Raw genomic sequence first — 23504 nt, 5'->3', positions numbered from 1 at the left:
AAAAGAGGAGAGAAGAAAAAGAAAAGAGGAAGGAAGAGAGAAGAAAGAGAGAAAAGAGAGGAAGAGAAACGATGGGTTAGAGGAAGAAAGAGAGACGATGGGCTGTGTATACACACAGATCTATGTGTGTATATATATACAGATCTGTGTATGCACACAGAGCAACGGTGATGGCGATGGACGACAGTAATGGAGGATTTGCAACGATGATGGCTGCCAATCTCTGTTTCTTCTCTCCTTCTTCCTTTGTTCTTCTCTCTTCTTTCTATTTCTTTTCTTCTTCTTTCTTCCTCTTTTTCCTCCTTCCTCTGTTCTTCCCTCTTCTCCTTTTTCCTCTGCTCCTCTATTGCTCCTCTATTGCTGTGGGTTTATTTTTTATTTTGATTTTGATTTTGATTTTTTTTTATTTGTGTAGATTTGCACAGATCTATGTAGATTTGGTTTGTTTTTTTGATTTTTTTTTTTTAATTTTGATTTTGATTTTGATTTTTTGATTTGGATTTAGATTTTTATTTTTTCGAAGACTAGAGCAAAGTAGAGGGGAAAGGAAGAAGAGAGGGAGGAAGGAAGAAGGAAAAAAAAAACCAAAAGTGAAACATACAACCAATCACATATCCATAGGATGCTTTTAGAAAGGAACTTTTAGAAATTTTGTATGCAAAATACAGTGAAGTTGTTCAGAACTTTTCAATGAAATCAAAACAAATGCAAAATGCAATGAAGATGTTCAAAACTTTTCAGTGAAGATGTAGTAACTGCTTTAAGACTGCACAACAATAAGAAGACGTAGAGGTTGGGAAGTGGGAAAGTGACATTTATTGTTTTAATTTATCATTTTACTCCTAATTAAAACTGATGTAAGTGTAACAAGTTAAGATCATTTTAGAAAAAATTAAAAAAAATTTCTGAGGAGTGATTTCATGACACCAAAATTGTTGTTCCCTTTTAATAATAGAATAGATATATATATTTTGCACTATTGGTAATTTGATTTAGAATAATGCTTGGGACCCCCTTTTGGGGGTCACCCCTCACCCCCTTTACTATGTGGCGGGTGGTGATTGTTTGGTTTAGAATAATGCTTGGGACTCCCTTTTGGGGGTCACCCCCTCACCCCTTTTACCATGTGGCGGGTGGTGATTGGAAGAGCAGGAAAAAAAAAAAAAAAATGTAACCAATGAGAGAGAGAGAGGGTCAAAGGGGGTGGAAAAAAAAGGGGGATGAATCATTGTTGTTTTGTTTAAAAGCAAAAGCAAGTGTTCAAATCTCGATCACAGCAATTGCAACCAACTGAAGATCATTCAAATGAATTTGTAGATCAAGGGATTGGCTGAGCAGTAAAAACTTGAGGAAACACCTAAATATCCACAACCCATACTTATTTTGAAACCTTTCTGATACTGTTTTTGAAAACATTATCCTAAATCTTGAAAATAGAGGCACCATAAAGTACAGTGTGTTGTTTCACTAAATTACACATTCCAGTAAGCAAAAAAGTACTAAAATTTGCATGTTTCGGAAATCAGGTAAAGCACGAGGCCAGTGAAGTAACTAAATAACTAAAAACAAAAACAAAAAGATGTAGAAAACAATATGTTAATCCAAAGATTTAACCGTCAAAGACAAATGATTTCATCAAGGTTGACTAACAGAAACTTGATGACAAGAGTTTTGATCTCCGGCAGGTTCATATCTGCAGACACATTCGTATATATTTCCTTTAATCAACTTTTCCGCCAACCGCTGATTCTTCACCATTGCAAGCTGTAAAAGGAAAGTTTTTGTTAGACAAGGCAAAAGGACCTTAAAAATCTGCCTTCGGCACTCCTACAGAAACTTAAAAGGGGCTTCTATCACTTTTTTTATTCAAAATTAAACAAATAGTGTATAGACAAACTTTATTCCTAAACTAAGGTAAAACATAATTAGCAACTACATTTTCATACTAAACATGTTTTTTTACTTAATGCAGAACACTATTTGAACAACCTTTTCATAATGTTGTTACAATAACACTTTTCAAGAAAAAAGAAAAGAAGTGACTAATAATCACATTTTATTGTAGTTTGGAAATAAAGTTTATTCGCACGATTTGTGGTTAAAGGCCCTCTAAAGCAGACACAGTTCTGAGGCATTAGAGAGCAATAAATCTAATGCACCAACTCATCACATCTTTGACTGATATCTCGAGTGTGAGGCCTTTTAATATTTTTCTACTCATAAAACGAAGACAAACCCTTTAGTTTTACAGGTCTGAAAATCTCATCAGTAGGACAATTTTCATTGTTAGACCAATTGATAGGAACACGCGAAATCACCAAATGCCTTCTATCCTTGCATTCCAAAAATATCACAGAACGGTAGACTCTTACCTTCAAAGCATCACATTTAAACCGAGCATTGAAGTTGGTATGCAGAGCTCGACCCATCCCTTCCAATATGATCTGCAAGAAAAATTCCGAGTCATATGATCAACCCAACATGCCTATACATAACAAAACAAAATCACAAGTTATAAGAAGAAAATAGCATTGTACCAAATCAGCGTCTTTCGCAGCAGCAGCTAGCTCTGAGCTAACCTGCCTCAAGTCTATGCAGGGACTTCCGCAACCATTCTCAACAACCATCAAAGGAACTGCTGACACGGAATTTTCCTTGGAAGCATCCTGGATGTTAATCATTGCATCCACTAGTAGGCCTCCTGCTTCAGCAGCCCTGCGAAGAATGTCGCAATGCTGTGGACCAGAGGAATCAGTTTCTCGTGTTGATGGGCAAAGCAAACAAGCCTCCAGAATTATGTGCAGAGGTATAATGGGAAGTCAAAGCAATAAATCATGAAGTGAAATATCAAAAATGGCTAACATGGTTCGGTAGTTACATGGGCAAGCAATGTTTACACGTCAATTACCTTGAATATTGGTATAGATCAGAAAATTTGTTTAACTAATTAATCCAAATTTCTTTCAGTATTTTCATACAACTTATGGATATCACCTATGTTACATGGGCTCAGGTATAGGTGTCAAGTGTGGAAGTGTATCTAGAGCATGGAAGCCCATACTCAGAAAAATAGGGTCATTTTACATGTTTAATCTATTATGGTGGTGTTTGGGAACTTGGGTTCCAAATTTTTTTTTTTTTCCCACTAAAAGACAAACTTTTTACAAAACCAAAAAAAACACATCCAAACAAAATATCACATCCAACCCCATAATCATTTCACTTTTCTCTCACAAACATCACATCCAACCACAAAAAAAAACCCAACTATCTTCCCAAACACCAAAAAAATTTAATCCAATAATATCCTACAACTAAAAAAGCCTACATAAAAACCCACTTCCCAAACACCCACTACATGAGATTAAACAATGATAAATGTAACATACTATGTCAAAAAGGCATTTTACTTATTTAATAACAATTATACAACAATATATACATATAATGATAGTGTTAAATACAAATTTATAAAAAGTGTCCGGTGGAAAGTATTATTTATAAAAAGTGTCCAACAGAAAGTATCATATGTATATATTCCATGCTATTGTCCAAGTGTTGGGTGTCCGAAACAGATATTTGATTTATTTTGAAGAGTCCATGTAACATAGGATATCACATAGAACTTCCACATGAGCATAAATTATTAATAGCTACATGTCTATGACACACCAAAAGAAGAAGAAGAAGAAGAATGGCAACATAACATGCTATTTTTAGTTGGCGGGTCTCTTACTAAACTACATCATGATAACTAACAGCAGGATTCAATGGAAGAAAATAATTGGTTAGCGTTTATGCATATAGTCCATCACAAACCTTGGCAGCCTCAGCCACAATATCAGGAAGCTCCATAGCAGTAACATCATTTAGTGCAGGGAGTGAGTTTGCAACCAGAACAACCTGTAAAAATATACTTGTTACTCATGGCAAGCACGGAGATAACACTGTCAAAGAAAATGTTAAGCCTACAAAGTACAAAGTAACATCCATGGTAGCTATAAAGTTTAGTCCTAAGAAGTTTCTTTGTTTCAGGCTCACACCCTAATCAACTGGGCACAACCTGAAAATCCAATACGATGTATATCACATAATAGCCATTTATCATACATTTACTAGTCATTTCATATGATAAAGTCAAAAATGTCAAATATGTTGTACAATAGTGTAATGCAATCCTAAGATCCTAATTGCATATCATATGATTTTGCCAACAGTAATGCGGTAACATCGATCATTTGAACAGCTAGATATGCAATCCATTGCAAAACAATCGTATCAACTTTCATCAATCATAATGCATCTATATGTCTCCATATCCTCCTTCTCTGTCTCCTCCTGGAGGGGGTGGGGGGCAGGGGAGAGATTGGCGTATCACATCTTCATGACCCCATTCTCGCAATTACCAATAAACCTTTATTAAATCAGACTTCACAAAGTGGAGAGAAGCATTCCTAGATTGGGGTTACTATTAATATAAACTTCAATTAAAAATATTCAGAACCATTTCATTAACACTACTGAGAAAACACTTACTTCAGTTCCCCGTCGGAGGAGTTCCCGTGCTAGTGGAAGCATTCCCAGGATCACATCAGCACCTGAGTTGTCCACAAAGAGTAGTGCTCTTTTATGTGGTGGAGATTTCTTGTCTCCAGACCCTAACATTCTCTCCTTAAAAAGATCAAAATCATCCACCTAAAATACACAAACAAAAACCTTCTAATGATTATCCAACAATTACTTTGAAGGAAAGATATTCTAATTTTTACTATAATTTTTCCCAGAAGAATTTTATTTTCAGTTCACCTACTCGCCATGGTCTTTGCATCTTTTTGCGACTCATTCTATATATTTCAATAATTGTTCCTTTATGATAGAGATCAACACAGGCACGGGATCCCCAATCAAAGATGTTTGCAGCAAGAACACCTTCAATTAGGGTAAGCAGTCTTGTTTCCTGCAATGAAGGAATGCTTCAGACAATCAGTAGAATAATGGTAAGGGGTGAAAAACAATGCAACATATTTCCATTTATTTCAGTTATGGGTCCACTCCAATCTCAACAAAACTTTTGCAAGATTCAAATCTTCACACTTAACAGTTCCAGTAGTTACGCAGAGATGCGTAGTGATATAAGAATTTGATTAGATTAAAAAAAGATCACAGTATGCATTAGTTTCCATAATAATGCAGCTTTCGCTTTTCTTCTTCCAATTCAGGGGGGAAGTGAGGGGGAAGGAGAGAACAAGTTTAAAATTTACACATACCTCATTCATGCTATCAATCTCCATTAGCAGGTCAGGCAGAACAGCAAGTGATGCCTCATTTTCCCTATCACATGCCAAGAAGAGGAAAATACAGGTTAAATTACCAACGAAAAGATAAGAGGCACGTCATTTTGTGGCCAGACACAAATTGTATGTGGTTAAGAATGACATCACAAACAGGAAGAAACCATATTCAAATAAAAATTAACTCTCCAAATGTGGATGGATACCTTTGTTTTATGCTTCTATAGGCATCAGCAAAATAGAACTCCCTCAAGCACTCTTCCCTTAGTTCCAAAAGGTTGGCCAGCCCCAACTTTCCATATGCAGCAGGATCCTCCATCAACCTGTTTCACAAAATAGGAGCTTGAAATTGAAAATTTTAATAACTGGAACTCATTTGTGGAGTAGTTCAAAAACTACTTTTCCAGAAAGAATGTCACACGGTAACAACTGCCAAAAGCTTTTCAAGTTTCTTATACTTTCACGGCTTTTGGTCTACAACTATGATCTATGGCATCCTTTTAGAAGATCAAATAATGCAATTGTTTATCAGTTTGTAGATACCTTGCCAAGTGAGCAGAAAATGCACGAGCAAAAGCATCACCCCGCCTTTTAGCATCGTCGGTTCCACCTTCACTTGCTACTGCCTATATAATTATTCAAATTCTCACGGTTATAATCTTAAGAATTTTCTTAACTATTAAAATTTTCAAACAAACAGATGAAGAATTTTTTTTTTTTTTTTTTTTTTTGAAAAAAGGGCACATTGAGAATATATCAATGAACAATGAAAAGAGAAAAGCTCTAGCACAAAACAAAGGACTTTGACTTCATGAGATTAGGTTGGTTGCCATTTTTTTTTCATTGCCATATATTTTGCACCTTCAACTGAAACATTATGCTCAGCCTGATTGCCAAGTAGAGAGGTGAAAAAAAAAGAGAGGTGAAAAAAAAAAACTAGGAATATTATATTTAACATTTGAATGCCAACTTCTTATTATGCATTTCTTAGATTTCATTTCAAATTCTAATGTCTTCTTCATGCATTCAGCTTCAAAGATAGGTTTTATGGGTAAATTGTATTTTAATAATTTACTCCATTAATGTTAATTCATTTAAGGTCCCTAGGGAGTTATTCCATACAACTTCAAGCGGTGACAGAAACACTTTCGTTTTTTCAAACCAAAATATATCTTTTACTCTGAATTATGACACGATGGCCACTAATGTAGAAAAATCTGAAGAAACTAATGTTTTAAATTCCTTGATGGAAGTTGGAAATGCTGGATCAATTGTAGTACTTGATTAAAATCAGAACGTTCGTTCATCCAAATCTTTTAATTAACGACTGTTGTTGATTGGCAAGTCTAGTTAGTACTCACTGTTCCTTCATTTGTGATGACTTCAATTTGAGAGAGAGAGCAAGGGTGGCTTGAGGAGGATATGAATGTTTAGTGTATACCTTATCAACAAGGTCTGGCAAATGCTCTGACAGCACAGTGAACCAATACCTACAGCAAAAGACATCCAATAACAGCAGAGAAATACTTGCAGTGTCAATAATTGCAACTGTATCCAACTATCATAAAAATACGTAGCAAATTAATAGGCATTGACTTACTCTAGCTCACTGTGATCAGAAAGATCTATAGTGTTGGGCTCATACCTGTAGGAAGGGAAGTGAATAAATATTAGGCCAAAAGATGGTGAGATTACTGACTTTTTGTACAAATTTAATGGTTTATAAGAAATAGTCAACAAATAATTGCAAATTCAGATTCACCCATGAGTAAATGCAAGTCTACAATAGCAACAACAACAAAAAATAAAATGAAATAAAATGAGAAAAACACCCATAATCTCACCATTGGCAGCTGGAAGTAAAGGGAAGGCAACCAATATTCTAACCAGAAAATAAATCAAAACATGAACTGGTTTTCCATTCTTTTCTTCCTAGTGTTTGGATTGTATCAATTGGATGTGAGTACGAAAGATTATCTTTTTGGCGAGAGAGAGAGAGAGAGCAGCAATGTAACAAAAACTTGATTCGAAAACTTAAAATGACTGGTACCCAAGGTTATTAAAATCGGGATCCTACGTTGGATCGTTGGAGGTGTTTATAGGATCGGATCGTAGAATCGGATCGAGAATCGTAAGATCCTACCGAAAAAGACAAATTACATAATAATTTAATTTAAATAAATATTTCTTATAAAGTATACACAAAATGAACCTATATTTTATTAAAAAGAAGTGAAGATATTGTAAAAAATATAATGCTCAATGTAAAATGTACATATAATATTATGCAATAGAAAACTCGATGGTAAAAGTTCTGTATTTTATCAAAAAAGAAGGTGAAGAAGAAGAAGAATTCTATAACAAAATACTTTACAATGTACAATAATGCATAAAAAGTGAAGAAAAAATATTTAACAAAATTGGATATGAAAATAGATTAAGAACTCAAAAGAGTAGCTTAGTCGAATGATAAGGTTTGTCTTTAGCATCCCTGGTGGAGCGGATTCGAGTCACAAAAATAATTTCTCCAGAAATTGGGATAAAGTTACAATTGTTTTTCCGACTATTTAATTTTCTTAAATTACCGCAATATTTGAATGTTTGTTTCCTACTTTGTTTTTCTTAGTCTATTTGATTCAATACTACTTAATTTTTATTATTTATTTTGACAACATAAATTGACATTTAGACAACAAATATAAAATTTACAACAAAATATGTCATACAATACAAAACAAGGCTTGTAAATTGGATCGGATATGATCGGATTCGGATCGGGATTCCACGATCCTATAAGATCCCACTACCAGGATCAAAAGATTCTGCCTATAAGGAGTTTTTTACACGATCCGGATCGATTGTACTCAAATAGATCGTAAGATTGTAGGATCGTAAGATCCGGATCGGAATTCTGATAACCATGCTGGTACCATGACGAGAAAGAGGAACTTTATGAGAACCTTTAAGATATAATACCTAACCACTAAAGTAATAAGCAACTAATGAAGACAAGTGATGTAACACGAGATATCATTACCAGAATGAAAAATCCAGAAGTACTATAAAGATTTCATCTACATCTTCTGAGCCATTTCTATGGGCTACTAATCCGAAAACAAACCAATCATTTTACAAGGGCCACTAGGTGAAGCATTGAACAAAATTCATAGAACGAAAAAATAAGCAATGCTGCTTTAAAAATTTGCATACGTTTTTGGATCTGCCAACAATGGAAACACCTCCAAAGTGGGTACAAGATGGAGAACACCAACATTTAGATTACTTGCATCAGAACGCAAGGTATTTCCCCTGGATGATGGAACTTCGAAGCCACCAAGGCCAGTGGTTCCGGGTGGAGCCATTGGAACAGGAGCAGTAATCTCAGTTCCCTTCTGAACAAACTTTTCCATCCATGATATCTGCATTTACATGCACAAGCTATGTCAAGATTAATCCCAATTATTTTGTATATATGCCAATATGATTGTTGAAGAACATATTCTTAAAGAACAAATTCTTTCTTTGAGGCCTCAAATTCAGCAAGTGAGAATAATAGTGAAGGATATATTCTAGAGAATCATTAGTATGAAAATATTCTGTTGCTTTTATTTCTGAAGTTAATTATTTGAAACTTCTGAAAGACTAGGAAGAAAACTAGAAGCTAATAAAATAGTGGGACCCTCTGTGTAGCCGCCTTTTTTTTTTCTTTTTCTCATTTTGGAAAGGCTTGTGCGTGAGTGGACACTTGTGTCATACATGGACTAGAAGGAAAAAGTAACCTAGATGAGCAGCATGAAACATCTTGACTAATATATGTATAAAATTAAAGAACACTTATGTTATCAACATTCAATCCCAAAACACGTGTATGTATAATCGAGGCAGATTATGGGTTGCACAAAAACCAATCCCCCTAGTTCAACACCCAATCCGAATATGTTAATTTTTAAAAAATCAGAAGGTCAGCCTCAAATTTTGCCGTCATACAGCAAATACTTGCCTTTTCGTTCAAATCCCCTAGTGGAGGACCATGAATCTTTCCTCCAATATATGGTGCACCCATTGGGAACCTTTCTACCAACTGATGGACCATCAAGTCATCCAAACCATGCTTTTCATAACTCATGAATGCACCTAAAGCACCCAAAAACCCTTCATGCCTTAAAAACATCGCTTGCGCATCTCCCTTCGACCTGAAAAAAGAAGAATAAGTTCAACTTCAGAATCACAATATAAATCATAAAACAAAGAGGACAATAATGTGACTCCTAGCCTAAATTTCATAGTTAATACTAATACTTAGTTGTTACCAGAATTGAACTGCAAAAGAGATTGTGTCCATTGTATAAGCATGACCCCTTATAAAGAATCCTCCAAAAAATATCCGCTTAAGCCCAAACCGCAGTGCATTTAAGTAAGATATCTACAAAAGAGAAAACTTGTATCAGAGGCATCATTTTAATAGTCATCAAGCAGTAGGTAGCACAATCATGGCTTTTCTTCTCTCTCTTTTTTTCCCCCTGAAAAAGTTGGGGAGGGGAGGAGGTATCTGGCACAGATGCCAAACATATTAGTTATAATGAAAACACACTCTTTTCTCTCAATAGCAATTGCTTTTTCCCCATTTCAAATACATTCTTTCTGTTTTCCCCTATCATGCCCCCAAAATTATTGAGTTTTAAAATTTCGCCTGGTGTACAACGTTTGCAGACAAACATATTTGACCATCCATTTCCATGTATTGCATGATAAAAATCTTGTCTTCATGCAACTCACCTGTCCAATATTGTATGAAATCATTCGCAGGAGCGATAGAGAAATATCTTCAGGTCTGTAGTCTTGAAGATCCTTGTTTTCAGAAATTGCTTTGCCAAAACTAGAAGCGATTGTTGATGCAGAGAGGCCGATCTGTGATTGTAAGATAAATGGGTACTCAGTCACTCTTAACAAAATGACATGAACAAACTTGAGGCAAACTCCACCTCTGAGACATGGAAGTGACAAAAACATGTACACAACGCAATCATTTAACTGTCATTGTCATTCTAGAAACCTAAGATACATTAAAAATAAAATATAATAATTTTAAAAAAAAAAGAAAAGAATAGATGGCACAAAAATCAAGACTCTTGATGTAAAAGAACATATACCTTCGAGTAATCCATACCACCATAGATGTCACCAACAAGCATGTCTATGGTTCTGTTATCTCCTCGCTGACTCAGCTCCAGCAATTCATCAAAACTGAAATGAAAATAGCTTGGAAACCTCAATTAATATCCTACATTTGGAAGAGGAAATTGAGAAATAATACAAAATCGACCAGAAGATTAAAACAACCTCTTGCATTTTGTTAACAGCTTTCCCAAACCCCAATATGTACCACCTCCAACATTGGTCCCGCTAACCCGCTGAAACTTTCCGTCCCCATCGACCTATCCCAATTCGAAACTAAAAGATTTGGACAAGCCTCATAAAAGTTTTTATGATGTCTCAACAACAAATTAGTGAGAAATGAAAATAGTACCTTGATCATGCTAACACCAGATCCAATATTAACAAGAAGGTATGGAAATAATTCATTCTGGTCAATCTGTACGAACTCTTTTTGACCCTCCTTGTGCGTGAAAGCTTCATGACGAATTGCCTACTCAAAGCACTCCTAGAACGTAAGATTTTGCTGAACAATAGTGACAAACTTGAGGAGCTAATGACAAATAATGCATTAAAGGCTAAAAATTCAAAAATAATATCCATATATGTTTTCCAAATATTGCACAGAGTTTGCATTATGACAATCATGAGTTCCTACTACTCTTTCATGTAACATTAGAAAGACAATGCATCATCATTATCATTATCATTTATGAATCTCCTACAATTAAATTCAGCTCAAAGTTATAACTTTTTATGACAAACTTGAAGCACGATAACAATTAAGTAGATGTATCCTTTCTAAACTATTTTTCATCTTTTCACCATTGCAAGTGAAACCAAAGAAATCAAAACTCATACTACTTTCCATCAAGAGACTATATACGTACATAAATACATAGACACACACACACACACACACACACACACACACACACAGAATCTAGGCCTGTCAACGTGTGGTAGCATTTCAAGTATCTACAACTCCTCCATCTCCCAAATTCAAAATTTTTAAATAAAAACTTGAAGGATTCTTGTTAGGTCTGCTTCTATTTGTATTTTTAACCTTCAGATAGATTGGGAGAATCCCTGCCAAATCCCTTCCCACACATCCACATATTTTATGGCAAAAATTAAAGAATTATTTTAGTTCCTTTATGCAAGAGCATCCTCTTGCAGGAACAAATTATGTGGTAGATGACTATTTTCATTTCATTTTCACTCTACCACTATTATAATCACCTTTTTTATTTTTTATATTCAAGTCAAAAACCACACATCCACAACCATAATTACCAGTAACATTTTCCATTAAATGAACAAAAATAAGCATACAATAAAAAACCATGCATAATGAGATCAAAGAAGCAACACTAAAAGCCAAGATTGAAACTCCATTATCAAAACCAAATTGAAGATCCAGAACTTATGAAGAACATTAAACAACTGAAAAATAAATAAATAAATAACAGCAATAATCCATTTAAAATTTGATGAAGAACATTAAACAACCAAAGAAGAAGACTAAGTACCAGAGGTCCATTTTATAATATATCCAAATGCTAACTTTACCAAAAAAAATAAATAATTGTAGTAGAATTGCACCTTGAGCAAGAAATTTGCACCAGCCACGAGACAATTCATTTCGTCTTCCTTGTCTATACTAACCCCAAGCCTTTCTTTAAAGAGATCCGCAAATTTATATGCCCCACCACCTGTAGCCTTCTTGCAAACTTTAACTAGTTAATATAATTACACGCACAGTGAGTAAATAAAATCCCAATTACACAAAGAACCTGAGTTACACTGTTGTCAGATCTATGGTGTTTGTTAACATAGTAGTCAACCATAATTCATGTGGAAGTGAGGAACTTAACATGTGCCTATGAAGAAAAAATTTCACTAACATGTTTAAAGATAACCTAACCACTAACAAGTGATTTGTGGATGTTGCCTTAAGAAGCATGGATGCGGACATAGAACATGGATGATTTGTAGATTCCAGTTAAGAGAAATTCTGGGAAGGGTAAGAGGATACTTATGATGAATCTGGGCCAAGCATGTTGATCTGCGAGGTAGTAGCCTCATCCTGTTGTTGTAGCTCATTTAGTTGATTGTAAAGGGGTTTGGGGAATCTTCTTCCACAGCAGTTCTGGATGATTTGTGGATTCCTGTTAAGAGAAATTCTGGGAAGGGTAAGCAAGTAGTTCAGGAGGATACTCATGATGAACCTGGGCCAAGCATGTTGATTTATGAGGTAGTAGCCTCATCCTGTTGTTGTAGCTGATTTAGCTGATTGTAAAGGGGTTGGGGAATCTTCTTCCACAGCAGTTCTGGATGGCCAAGGGTGTGCTATTGCTGGTAATACACTGTACAGGGTCTGGGTTAATGGAGGCTGGAATAAGTATGCCTGATTTTGGTAACACTGATATTGTCTGCTGCACTGTGTTGGAGGAGGCTCAGGTGCTGGAAGATACTCTTTCTCTTGGACCTGGGTCTATACAAGATATTGGATTAGTTCAAGGTAAGAACGTTAACAAGAAGCCCCCTGGAAAAGGTGTGGGTGGTAGGAGAGCTAATCATAAACAATGATGAAGATTGGTGCCTGGAATGTTAGGGGTCTTAATGACCCTGTTAAGCAGTTAGAGGTTAAAAGGATGATTCCTGCTAATAAGTTCTCTGTTTTTAGTATTATTGAAAAATAAGGTAAGGAAGGTTAATATTCCTATTGTGTTGAAGCATAGTTTACCTGTGGATTGGAGCTATTTGAATAATATTGATACTGGGAATGTAGCTCGAATTATTTTCACTTGGAATACTTTGGTATGGGATGTTATCCCTCTTGTGATTCATGAACAAGTTATTACTTGTTGATCCATTCGTAAGGAATCTGGTAATCATATGTGTATGTCTCTCATCTATGGCTCAAATACTTCTAGTAGAATTGCTCTTTGGCTTGAGTTGAGGCAGGTGTATCATCTTGTGCAGTCTAAGGCTTGGCTCTTGTTAGGTGATTTTAATGTGGTAAGGCATGCTAGTGAGAGGTTGGATGCTGATCACTTAGAGTTAGGAGCTGCCTCTGTTTTTAATTCTTGTCTAGAAGATATAAGTACGGAGGAGTTAACATCTCAGGGATTTTGGTTTACATGGAGTAATCAAAGAGGTGGTGGAGGCAACATTAGAAGTAAACTTGATAGGGTTTTGGTGAATTCTGTGTGGCAAGATAATAAGTGTCTAGAGTTGAAGCTCAGTTTAGTCATCCTGGTATATCAGAACATTGTCCTAATTCTGTTGGGATTTGGTCCGAGCAAAGGGTTAGAAGGCCTTTTAAATTTTTTTTATTTTTGGATGGCAAATCCGTCTTTCAAGGATATTCTACAGAATTCATGGACACAGGATGTGGAGGGGTCTGCTATGTTGTGTCTGGTGTTGACATTGAAAAGGTTGAAGCCTGCTTTGAAGGAGTTAAATAGGAAGTGTTATAGTAATATTTCAACCAGAGTTTTGGAGGTAAAAAAAGCAACTAGATAAGCTGCAGGAAAGTTGTTATAATGATCCTCATGCTAAAGATTTGCAGTTGGCTGAGAGGGATGCTATATGGAGTTGGCTAGTGCTGAAGAAGATTTTAAAAAGCAAAGGTCCAGAGTGCAGTGGCTTGCTTTGGGTGATTGCCATACTAGATTATTTCATAAGAAGATGACCTCTCATCGGGTGAGGAATAAAATTCTTAGCATTTCAGATGCTCAAGGTAATAGATTGGAAGATTCCAAGGCTATTAAGGAGGAGGCTGTTAATTTCTTTAAGCAGTTGCTTGGAACTCAAGATTCACATGTGCAGTTTGATAGCTCTTTGCTAGCTCCTTTGAATTTGGCAAGCATACCAGACCACCTTAAGGATAGTTTGGTGGTTTCAGTTTCAGCTAATGAGATTAAAAAGGCTGTCTTCTCTATTAAGGGTGATAAAGCTCCTGACCCAAATGGTTATAATGCAACTTTCTATCAAAAGAACTGGGACAGTGTGGGGGGTGATGTGACTATAGCAATTCAAACTTTTTTCAACAATGGTTTTATGCTAAGGGCATGGAATAATACTGCTGTGACGCTAATTCCTAAGATACCTTGCCCTAATACTATGAGGGATTTTAGGCCTATCTCTTATTGCAATGTACACTATAAGTGTATTTCTAAAGTGTTGGTAAACAGATTACAGAAGGTTCTTGGGGCTCTCGGGCTCTCATTAGTCCTGCTCAATCTGCCTTTGTGAAAGATCAGTCCATTGCTGATTTTAATGCAGGAGTTGGTTAGGAATTATCATAGGAATGAAGGCCCTGCCAGATGTGCTATCCAGATAGATCTTATGAAGGCTTACGACTCAGTAAGGTGGGATTTTTTGTTCAAAATAATGGCTGCTACAGAGTTTCCAAGTAGGTTTATTTCTTGCATTATTCAATGTGTGTCCACAGCTAGTTATTCCATTGTGTTGAATGGTGACTTGGAAGGTTATTTCAAAGGAGAAAAAGGTTTAAGGCAAGGGGATCCAATTTGCCCTTATCTTTTTCTTTTAGTTACGGACAGTTTGTTTGCTCTTCTTAAGCATAATTTGACTCATGGTCAGTTTACTTTCTATCCTAAGTGCCAATCTTTGGGTATCAGTCACTTAGCCTTTGTGGATGATCTTTTTGTTCTGTGTGCGGCTGATATTCAGTCATTCAAAATTATAAATGACACTTTACATCAGTTCCATTTATGCTCTGAACTTCAACCTAATCTACAGAAGAGTGCTGTCTTCTTTGCTGGGATTTCTTCTATTTTAAAAGCTGAGTTACTGACTGTTCTTCCAATTCCTGAGGCCTGAGGGTCTTTTTCCTGTTTAGTATTTGGGTGTGCCTCTTATTTCCACAAGATTGAGTTATGAGGATTGTCTTCAACTGAAGGACAAAATACGGTCTAGAATTCAATCATGGACAAATAAGCTCTTGTCATATAGGGGGAGGATGCAACTTATTCAAGCAGTATTGTTTAGTGTATAGATCTACTAGAGTTCCCTTTTTATTTTACCTCAAAGAATTCTAAAGGAAGTGGAAAGTTTGATTACAGCCTTTTGATGGTCTGGTGCTGAGCTTAAGTAGACAGGGGCCCAAGTTAAGTGGGAGAGTAATTGTGTTCCTAAACAGGAAGCTCTGAAAATTTGGAATAAAGCCAGTATGCTTAAACACCTTTGGGCTATAACTATGAAGGCTAATTCACTTTGGGTTAAATGGATAGATACCTATATTTTAACAGATCAATGCTTTTGGTTTATTGAAGCACCAAATGATTCCTCTTGGACTACAAGGAAGATATTCCAGCTTAGAGACATTCGGCAGCCCCTTATTCATTACAGAATAGGGGATGGCAGATCTACCTTCTTATGGCTTGATAACTGGCATCTAGTGGGGCCTTATCAACATTTTGGAAGTAGAATTGTACAGAATATTGGCAGAGCTCTTTAAGCAAAGGTTTCAAGTATTATAGCAGCTGATGGATGGCATTGGCCTAGATTAAGAAATAGAGTAATTCAACAAGTTATTGCTTTAACCCTTCATACGCTCCTTCCTAATCTGAACAGATCTGATGAAGCTGTTTGGTTGCCTTCAAAGAGTGGTAGCTACTCCTCTAAATCTGCCTGGGAAGCTCTGAGGCCATCTAGCGCAGTGGTCCCATGGTGTTCTATCATTTGGTTTAAAGGAAATGCGCCTAAATGGGCTTTTGCGCATTGGCTGATTTGCTAACAAAAATTAGCTACCGAGGACAGATTATTGAATTGGGGTATGGAGGTGGACCCTGTGTGCAGTTTGTGCAGAACTGTAAATGAATCTCATGAACATTTGTCCTTCTCTTGTCCTTTTACTGTGAGCATATGGGCAAAGATGCTTAGGTTGAATCATATTGCTAGAGATCCTTTGGGTTGGTCTGGGGATATTCAATGGGCTATATACTATTGCACTGCCAGCAATTTGAGTAATACTATGTTCAAACTTTCCTTGGCTTGCACTTTTTATCATGTATGGTTGGAAAGAAATAAGAGAATTTTTACTCAATCTGTTAGTCACAAGGAAGTGATAGTGGCTGGAATGGTCAAGGAAGTTAGAGCTAGAGCTTGTTCTTTCAAGAGAGTTAAGAATTCTTTGCAAAATCGACAAATTTGTATGGACTGGGGGCTGCCTTGCCTTGTTCCATTCTATAGGCCTGATAAATAGATTTTCTAGATTTCTTTTGTTTTAGTGTTGATCTATGTTTTTTGTTTCTAGTGTTCAGGGGTTGGCCCTTGTTTCTTGTGTTCTTTGTGTTTTGTGTGGAATAAAATTTTAAGTTGCCTACAAAAAAAAAAAACATGGATATGACGTGATACGAACGCGTTGACATGGAAATTTTCAAACAATCAAGACATAACATGACAGGGAACAGAACAAAAAGTATATATATATTTTTAAAATATATACATGAAAATAAATTAAATAATACCAATTTCTTCATTTTTTATGGTGCAATTTCTTAGAAGCATCTATCCTTCTTAGGTAGTGCCTAGTGGCTGATTTGATGGGCGGGCCCAGTAAATTAAGAACAGTGTATCCTCTGGTTCCCTCTCAATCATCAATATGAATGATACTAATCAAGATTTATTAAAGATACTTCCATACAAGTTTTATTCATAACCAGTTGATATGAAAGATGCGTTCTTTTCAGTTTCTATTGCTCAATGAATTATATTTTCAAACATACTATCCACTTTTTTTTAATACAAATCAATTTAACTAAAATATATCTACCCAATTTATCTCCTGTATAAGACAATGCAAGACAAAATTTACCTTAATTACTGCATTGTCATTGTTTGGGTCATCAGAATTCCAATGGCTAGCATCCATCCCTATCCATTACATGACCAAATTAGAATCAAATGTAACAAGAACAAATTTGTGAGGCATTGTGAAACAATTCTCAACTCAACAAAGGCGTTATTTTAACTAAAAATACCATGGAAAGGCATTAGTATAATCTGACAATATGGTGCACTGTGCTCAATGAAGAACAAGGAAATATAACAAAGAAAGTCAACCAGGGAAAAGGCATATACCACCACGGTGAAGCTGCTTTGAAGAGATAAAATCTAAGCACTCGTTAATCTTGGCTGTCTCAAACTTTACAAAATGCAGCCTTCCTCCAAGAATAGGGTAGCTCCTCCTATTACTATTAGAAACGCCAAATTTTTCCTTGAGAGACTTCTTTCTCCTGTCATTGACTGATCGGTCCTCATGTCTTGAAAAATATACCAACTTGATAAGAGATCCTGATAAACCATTGGCAATCACAAACATTAGATAGCTCGAGATACTTCCAAGTCTTCCAAAAAGGTCAAGCTCCAAAATGGCAATCTAAGTTCAAAATCATAAATCTTAGCTACAAGCACATGACGAAAATTGATGATAATGACTACCATAATGTGATGATTACAAAGTTGCAACAGCGGAGAAACTAGACTAAACTCAGAATTTTGATATTACAATGTATAGTCATAATTGGGAGATAAGAAAAGTAATCACTACCAGTTGACTACATATCATTACTAGCAACCTACAAAGACATCAAACCAGCTAGAGTGATGCAAATAGCTTCGGAAAATTGTTATTATTAATGGCGAGAGCCTTGTCCATCAATGGAAGTAACATCCATTGCCCTTCAATAAGGCTTCAATAATATCATGCCACTCTGAATGTCATTGTAGAAGCTATGTAGATATTTATCAAAATGTAATTGCCAAAATATAATATAGCAGAAACAATACTACAAGGAATTCAACAGGGTAATGAGTCCTTCCAAATGATCACCAATAAGTTAACCAATTACTAAAAGGTTCAAGAAAAACTAAACTGGAAAGAAATTAGTCTAGTTTTTTAGTCTTGCTCCTAGAAACAAACATAAGTTGCAACGATTTGTCACAAGTTGGGCACAAAGGATATTAAGAAGAATGTTCATTTTCATATCAGAAGGAGAAGTAAGAGGCAGTGAGTTGGACCAAAAGAAACCCAATTTGAGAAACTTATAGCAATGTCCAACAAAACCATCCACCCACCCACCCACACACACACACACACACACACACATCAACATTTTTCCAAAACTCCACCTCCCCAAAGCCCTAACATATGGTAAGAAAGTATACAAAAGAATCAATTAAAGGAGATAAATACACAATTGCACAAAGTCAAACCCACATAAAGATTTTTTTTTTTTTTTTTTTTTAAAAAAAAAATCAGAACAAAGGCATGAAGAGCAATGTTAACAAGCTGAATCTGCAAGCAATAAATGAAGAAACAAATCAACAAATCCACCAGCCTCATCTTTTCAAATTGGAAAGGAGAGAAAGCAATCCCATTAAACAATAACACAACCAAACCACAAAATCAACAAAATAGCAGTGACAAAACAAAAGCTTGAATTCACCTCCAATGTCCAAGGCCAAATGAGATAAATCATCAGATTGATTAGGCAAAAGAATTGTTGGGTCTTTCTCCTCAAAGTTGCCTTGAATGGCAGCCTTGCTAAGGTCCAAAAGTGGCCGAGAACTCGTCCGGTGGATCGAAGAACTTCCGGCAGGCGGTGCCATCTCTCTCTCTCCTCCACTTTCTCTGTCTACAATATCCTTCTTGAACTTGTTATTGGTTTCTTCATTTATATCCTCAATTTCAATTGGTTGGTGGTCCGCTGTTAGACCCGCCATTACTCACAAAACCCTCTCCCTCAGCAGCCTACCCCCCACCCAAAATTATTTGTGTCAAGTCAAAAGTCCAAATTGTCCTGTATCCAGTCAAAAAACCAACACAGTTTTTACAATTAAATAATCAAGAACAACCAACCAAAAACCATATAAATAAACACACAGACACATATAAATATATTTAAAAAAATAAAAAACCAAATTAGGGTGTTCTTGAAAACGATGGAGAACCAAAAAGACCCAGATAAATTTTCATTGAAATTGAATGAAGTTTGGTGGAACATTTACATTGGAATAACCCCAATTACAAAATTAAAAATACCCACAAGCTAAGATCAACCCAAAATTTGAGATTAAGCAAAAACAAATATAAAGAATTGTGCTAATCTTATCTCTAGTAGAGATTGGTTGAACTAAATCTAGCAAAAAACCAACAACAATGGCATGAAAAATTTAGGGAAATGCCTTGGAAACGCAATTGGAACGAACTGGGTTCGGTTGGTGAGAATTGATGGACACTGAGGCGGGTTTTGAGGGAACACCCATGAGGAGATGACGACGATTTTGTGCTTTGGAGTTTGTACTGTTGTTGATTTCTATATATGGTGGTGAGTGAGTGAGTGAGTGAGAATTAGAGAGAGAGAGTCGCAGAGGGTGTGCGTGTAGTTACGTTGAGGGGAGGAGAAAGAAGATGCGAGTACAGAAATGGGTAACGAGTGAGAGAAGCTTAGGTGAGAGAGAGTGTTGGAGAGTTGTGGGTTTAACTGACCAAACAAAACTCAAAAATCAATAATCAGAGTTTTTATTAAGAAGAAGACAAGTTTTTCTGATCTCATGATTTTAATTTTTTTTTTACATTATAAGTACACATTTAGGCGCTGTTTCTTCGGAGAGTTAGTGGTAAAATTGGAATGGGTAATGAGGTGTAACCTATTAATATTATATTTATTTTGAGAAATGGAGAAGAGATTAATAGTGAACTTCGGATTATGATAAGTCTCTTTAAGGGGATTCGGATGGGCCTCCAGAACTTGGTATTAGAAAAATAATCCGACGGACTATAAATTTTTTTTTTTATTTATTTATTATTTTATTTTTTACATGTCGGGTAATTTTTTTTGAACATTAATGTTTAATTTTTTGTATTTTTTGTTAAATAAAAATCATTTTTTCATTTTTTTTGAAATTTTTTTATTTTATTTTATTTTTTAAAATTTTTTTACATGTTGGACATTTTTTTAAAACATTAATGTTTAATATTTTTGTATTTTTTTTATTTGTTTTATTATTTTATATAAAAATAATGTAGCAATCCCTACACTAACAACTATCATCAAAACAAACACAATTTTACTTAATCCCCTCACTATTAATCCACTCACTATCAATCTCTTCTATTCTACATCTAAAAACAAACGGGGTCTTAGGCTAAAATTTCACCATGTGAAATTCTAAATATACATTATAATATTTTATGTATTAGGTTCATTTGAAAAATGGGTTAACTTTTTGACTTTTTAATTATTTTAGTCTGGAGCTAAAAAATCTCATTTGAAAACAGATTAATTTTTTGACTATTTTAGCTTGGGGCTAAAAAATCTCATTTAGAAAAAAAAAATTGACTTTTTTAACCTTTTATAAGAGAAAGAATGTAATAATTATAAGTTTAATGTGATATTTTATCTTATTAGGTTAAAAAACTTATTTTATCTTTTTGTGACTAAAATAGTTTCAAACCCAATCCAACCCTTTTTCTTCCCAAACGAAGCCTTAATCGTATTAGAGCACCTTTATAGCCTCTTCCACTTTTCGACCACTTTCATAATTTACACTCCATTAGTCAACTATTAGGCCTCGTTTGTTATCTGAGATACACTTCTGAATTGGACTGCTAGTCCAGTCATCAACACTAATGATAAATTTGTTTGCAAAATAGAAACTCGGGTTGAAAGTCTGTTTGGATTATAAAAAATCTTAAACAATTTAGGTGAGAAGATAGTATTCAAAAATAATCTATACGGGAAAGAAATAAACTTTCTCGTATAATCCTGTTGATCAAGTCTACGCTCCTCTGTACGTCGTCGCTTTATCACCTGAAAACACAAACGTGAGCTAGCCGGCGGGTGTGTGCCGGAAACCACTCCGATGCCTAAGTCAATAAGCTTGACAAATAGACAAAAGCTCCGTGTATTCAAAAAGCAAAGTTGTGTGTTACCTCTTCAAAGGTGATGTTTGTGAGTTTTTATAGGTTTCGTGTGGTACAATCCTTGTAGGACTTCTACTCCTCCATGCAGAGTCCTCTTAAGATTTAACCTCCTGAAAGATAATCCTTATCCTCCAACACTCCCCTCACTGCTTAAACCAAGTGAGATGGTTCTTCTATGACCGGGCTATCATGATCGAAGTAAAATGACCATGCTATGCTAGCAACCACATGGCCAAGACTCAACTAGCCCGGTCTTTTACTCCGCAGTTTGTACCTCAGTTTCCCTGCGGATACCGAGCTAAGTTAAGAGTGAGGCTTGCTATGTCTACATTATGCCATGACCGGGCTAACTCTGAGACCGGCCTAACTCCAAGTCGCTTTCGGACCGGAGTAACATTACATTTCTCTCGGGCCGGAGTAATTTTGTACCTCTCTTGGGCCGAAGTAACTTTACGACCTTTTTACTCAGTCCTTCGTATTGTGGGCCATAATGACCATCTCCCAGCTCGGCTCAATTTTCACAAAAATTACCCTCTCAATTGCCCATTAATTCCATCTGCACAGCATGATAGGGATTACCTGTCTATCAGCCAAGCTGAAGTTTTTAAGCCTTTCCAGCCGAGCTAAAAACCCTTTAGCCTTTCCAGCCGAGCTAAAACTCTTAAGCCTTCCAGCCGAGCTAATTTTACACCGGGCTCTGCTTGTTCGGTCAAAACGTCTCTTCAATCACAGCAACTGAATCGTTTCTCCTTCCTAGGACACGTGGCACGCACTAATTGACTGAGGACGGCTGTCACGCCGTCTTCGTACTTCGTGAAATTTGAATAGTCCCGCCTTTTTCCCTTTACCTAAAACGAGTCTCTTCATTTTGACACACTTTGTAACTTCTCTCTCTCTGAGCCTCCATTGTTTCTTCATTTTCTGAGCTCGTGTTCTCCATAGCTGTTATTCTCCCTCCAGCTCATGCCTCTTCATCAGGTAAGCACTGTACATCTACTTTGTTTTCGTATTTTGTTTCCTGTGTTTTTACAAAACATATTTTTCCATTTTGCTTTCCTTCTGTATTTTTATGGAAAAAACTTAACCATAGAACACATGAGTATATGAAATATCCTGTAGAAAATTGGTTTTCGATCCAAAATCATGTCGCAACCGAACTAAGATACTGTTTAAGCTAGGTAAAAGTCTAGTCAGCTTACAACCGGACTAACACTTCATGTTTACACCAGTAGCTTTGAATAAGCCAAACCACTTCTTGATAGACCTTAGCCGAGGTAACCAACCGAACTAGGTTTGTACTTAGCATACTGAGATACCTGAACTCCAACCGATCTAGGCCTTTGGGGCTAAACCAGCTTTCTTAGTTTTTTAGATGGAACTCAGAAAACTGCCCCTAGACGATCAACCGGTCAAACAGAACCGTTTCCACAACCGAGATATCTAGACGCTTGCCAAGCCCGAACTAATAAAAACCCTGCTCAAACCGAGCTACCAATCACCTTGCAGAAACCGAGATAGAACCTGTAGCATCCATATAGCCGAAGTAGGGCTCCTATTTTTTACTTTTATTTTGTAGCGCGGTCCAATGATCTGTGCTTAACCCCTTTGTTTTCTACTTTGCAGACTTAGGTTGCCCAGGCACTCCTCTAGACGCTCAACCGTGCTACTGAGCACAATTTTTTGACCGAACTAATTTATTCATAAATTATACAATAAATTGGGAAGTATAGGTTTCTAGTAGAGACGCCAGGTGGTCTAGCCGAATTCCGAAGGGATTATGGCATACCTGACGATGTACACCTTACCCTGGCAGAAAAAGATGTCATACCCTGGGGGAATGAAGGCTTTGCCCCCTTCACCCTCTTGTCCATAATTGAAACCGGACTACGATTTCCAGTCCAACCCTTGATTTGTGAGTTTCTTAGGCAAACCAAACTATGCCCAACCCAACTATCCACCAATTCATACCGTATAATAATGGGAATAGCCGAACTAAACCGCCAAGCCGGTCTCAACCTCGGTCTGGTCGAAATCTTTCACCAATACTCCATTGGTTCGAAGGAAGACGGCTGGGTGTACTACCTTAGAATATGCCG

The 23504-nt window shown here is 36.2% G+C and overlaps 1 protein-coding gene across 1 annotated transcript; it reads right to left on the bottom strand.

Annotated features, from left to right (window-relative positions):
• Positions 1-1403: 1403 nt before the first annotated feature.
• PANK2 (pantothenate kinase 2) lies at positions 1404-20037 on the bottom strand. Its single transcript, XM_028203966.2, has 23 exons — positions 19668-20037; positions 18929-19282; positions 17562-17774; positions 17296-17354; positions 12051-12167; positions 10819-10938; positions 10632-10726; positions 10442-10535; positions 10068-10199; positions 9602-9714; positions 9292-9484; positions 8502-8710; positions 6892-6936; positions 6733-6781; positions 5835-5917; positions 5498-5614; positions 5268-5331; positions 4811-4957; positions 4537-4695; positions 3820-3903; positions 2538-2735; positions 2373-2444; positions 1404-1764 (listed from the first exon to the last, which is right to left on the bottom strand). Exons 2-23 carry the CDS (start codon positions 19203-19205, stop codon positions 1636-1638), a joined length of 2769 nt encoding a protein of 922 aa, XP_028059767.2. The 5' UTR covers positions 19206-19282; positions 19668-20037; the 3' UTR covers positions 1404-1635.
• Between the last annotated feature and the right edge of the window lie 3467 nt (positions 20038-23504).

Source organism: Camellia sinensis, chromosome 4 (assembly GCF_055761805.1).
Source record: "Camellia sinensis isolate YWXY chromosome 4, ASM5576180v1, whole genome shotgun sequence".
Classification (NCBI taxonomy): Eukaryota; Viridiplantae; Streptophyta; class Magnoliopsida; order Ericales; family Theaceae; genus Camellia; species Camellia sinensis.
This window is presented reverse-complemented; position numbering and strand designations above follow the sequence as displayed.

Bases quoted from the DNA above. Each gene is read 5' to 3' on its own strand.
- PANK2 (XM_028203966.2), bottom strand. From the start codon at position 19,205: ATGGCGGGTCTAACAGCGGACCACCAACCAATTGAAATTGAGGATATA. The intron at 9,715-10,067 runs GTGAGTTGCATG...TCTCTTTTGTAG, and splicing joins TTTCATACAATATTGGACAG to ATATCTTACTTAAATGCACT. The intron at 1,765-2,372 runs GTAAGAGTCTAC...TTCCTTTTACAG, and splicing joins TTAAATGTGATGCTTTGAAG to CTTGCAATGGTGAAGAATCA.